Raw genomic sequence first — 1,688 nt, 5'->3', positions numbered from 1 at the left:
GATGATCATCTGGAATTTCGGCGTCGTGGGAATGATCTGCATCCACTGGAAAGGGCCGTTGCGGCTGCAGCAGGCGTACCTCATTGTCATCAGCGCCCTCATGGCCCTCATCTTCATCAAATACCTGCCCGAATGGTCAGCATGGGTCATACTGGGAGCCATCTCGATATATGGTACGGTGCCTGGAGATTGATTGACAGACCGCAAACCATCTGCTTCTGCATTTGTTCTTCAACTTCTCTGTGTCACTTCATGTACTGTGACTCCCATTCACATTTAAAATAAGGATTGTTATTTCTTTAAGGGGTTAATCAGGCCTAAAATGAATATTCTGTAATTATTTAATCTGTAATCACCCTTGTTCCAAATTTCTTTGACTTTCTTTCTTATGTGGAACATGAAATAATACTGGGAAGAATGTTGCTAACAGTTTAAGTTCCCATTGAATTCCATTGTATTTTTTCACCAATGGCTGCAGACATTTCTCAAAATATCTTCTTTTATGTTCTGCAGAAGAAAGAAACACTTAAAGGTTTGGACCGACATGAGTAAATTATGCCAGGATTTTCATTTTTGGATGGACTATCCCTTTAACTTGTTTAATGTTAAAAATTCAGTTCTTAAAGGTACAGAACATAATTTTCTACATTTTCTTTGTAGTGGCACAGATATGGCAAAATCACTGAAAATGCTCATATCTGTGGGATTAGTGCACATGATTGTTTCACGGTTTGTGTGTTTATTTTCCAGATCTGATTGCGGTGCTTTGTCCGAAAGGCCCGTTGAGGATGCTGGTAGAGACGGCGCAAGAAAGAAACGAGCCAATTTTCCCTGCGCTCATATATTCATGTATGTCTTGAAAAATGAAACCAAGAACATGCAGCATGCAGACTCACAACAATTGGGATTGTCTAAAAATGACACCAGTTTGCATCACCACATTTGTAATCAGCTAGTTTAACCACTTTAAGTCCAGTCAAGATGGGTCGTGTACTAATAAATTTTCTCTTTCTCAGCTGCCATGGTTTGGATGGTTGGCATGGCTGACTCTAGTAATCCAGATTCCGGTGAGCTGCACTTTACTAGTGCTTTTTAGTACTTTTTTCCAAGACCTTGAAATGCTTTGTGTGGAAAGTGGAATCTAATACCCTGTAACCTAGATATTGGTGAATAAGCTGTTGTTGTCCTCTCAGCTGATGAAAGGCAGCGGAATGAGGGCGGAGCTTTAGCACAGGAAGGGTTGGAGTCAGAGGATGATGCGGCTCAGGGAGGGAGGCGGCGGTATTCAGCAGAAGAGGACCTTGAGGAAGACCGTAAGTGGTTTCTGTGACTACAGCCTCAGTGTGATACAGATCATGTTCTTTGCTTACAGTACTTCACTTATAAAGCATGTAATTAAGGCACAATGAGGTGAACTAGTTAAAAATGCCTCGGGCAATCAAAGCAAACTTAACAAACAGGTTTGACTATTTTCATTCTAGTGTCATATGCTGAAATGCCTGTTGGTTGGCTTTCTCACAGGAGGGGTGAAGCTGGGTCTTGGTGATTTCATCTTCTACAGTGTGCTGGTGGGAAAGGCGGCCACCACCGGAGGAGACTGGAACACCACACTGGCCTGTTTCGTGGCCATTCTCATTGTGAGTGTCTCAACTAGCCTTTAAGATCCGTCATGTACAGACTAACATTCA

At 42.2% G+C, this 1,688-nt stretch overlaps 1 protein-coding gene across 1 annotated transcript; it reads left to right on the top strand.

Annotated features, from left to right (window-relative positions):
• The first annotated feature begins 1 nt into the window (after position 1).
• Positions 2 to 1,661, top strand: LOC107736516 (presenilin-2-like). Its single transcript, XM_016547907.1, has 5 exons — positions 2 to 173; positions 751 to 849; positions 1,017 to 1,067; positions 1,194 to 1,313; positions 1,522 to 1,661. Exons 1-5 carry the CDS (start codon positions 2 to 4, stop codon positions 1,659 to 1,661), a joined length of 582 nt encoding a protein of 193 aa, XP_016403393.1.
• Positions 1,662 to 1,688: the final 27 nt, after the last annotated feature.

The sequence above is a fragment of the Sinocyclocheilus rhinocerous genome, unplaced genomic scaffold, assembly GCF_001515625.1.
Source record: "Sinocyclocheilus rhinocerous isolate Xijiao unplaced genomic scaffold, SAMN03320098_v1.1 C36755150, whole genome shotgun sequence".
Lineage (NCBI taxonomy): Eukaryota > Metazoa > Chordata > Actinopteri > Cypriniformes > Cyprinidae > Sinocyclocheilus > Sinocyclocheilus rhinocerous.
The sequence above is the reverse complement of the archived record's forward strand: the minus strand, read 5'-3'. Positions and strand labels throughout refer to the sequence as shown.

Excerpts from the sequence above, each read along its gene's own strand:
- LOC107736516 (XM_016547907.1), top strand. The coding sequence starts at position 2 with ATGATCATCTGGAATTTCGGCGTCGTGGGAATGATCTGCATCCACTGG. Across the intron at positions 174-750 it reads GGGAGCCATCTCGATATATG|ATCTGATTGCGGTGCTTTGT; the intron begins GTACGGTGCCTG and ends TTTATTTTCCAG. Across the intron at positions 850-1,016 it reads CCCTGCGCTCATATATTCAT|CTGCCATGGTTTGGATGGTT; the intron begins GTATGTCTTGAA and ends TCTCTTTCTCAG.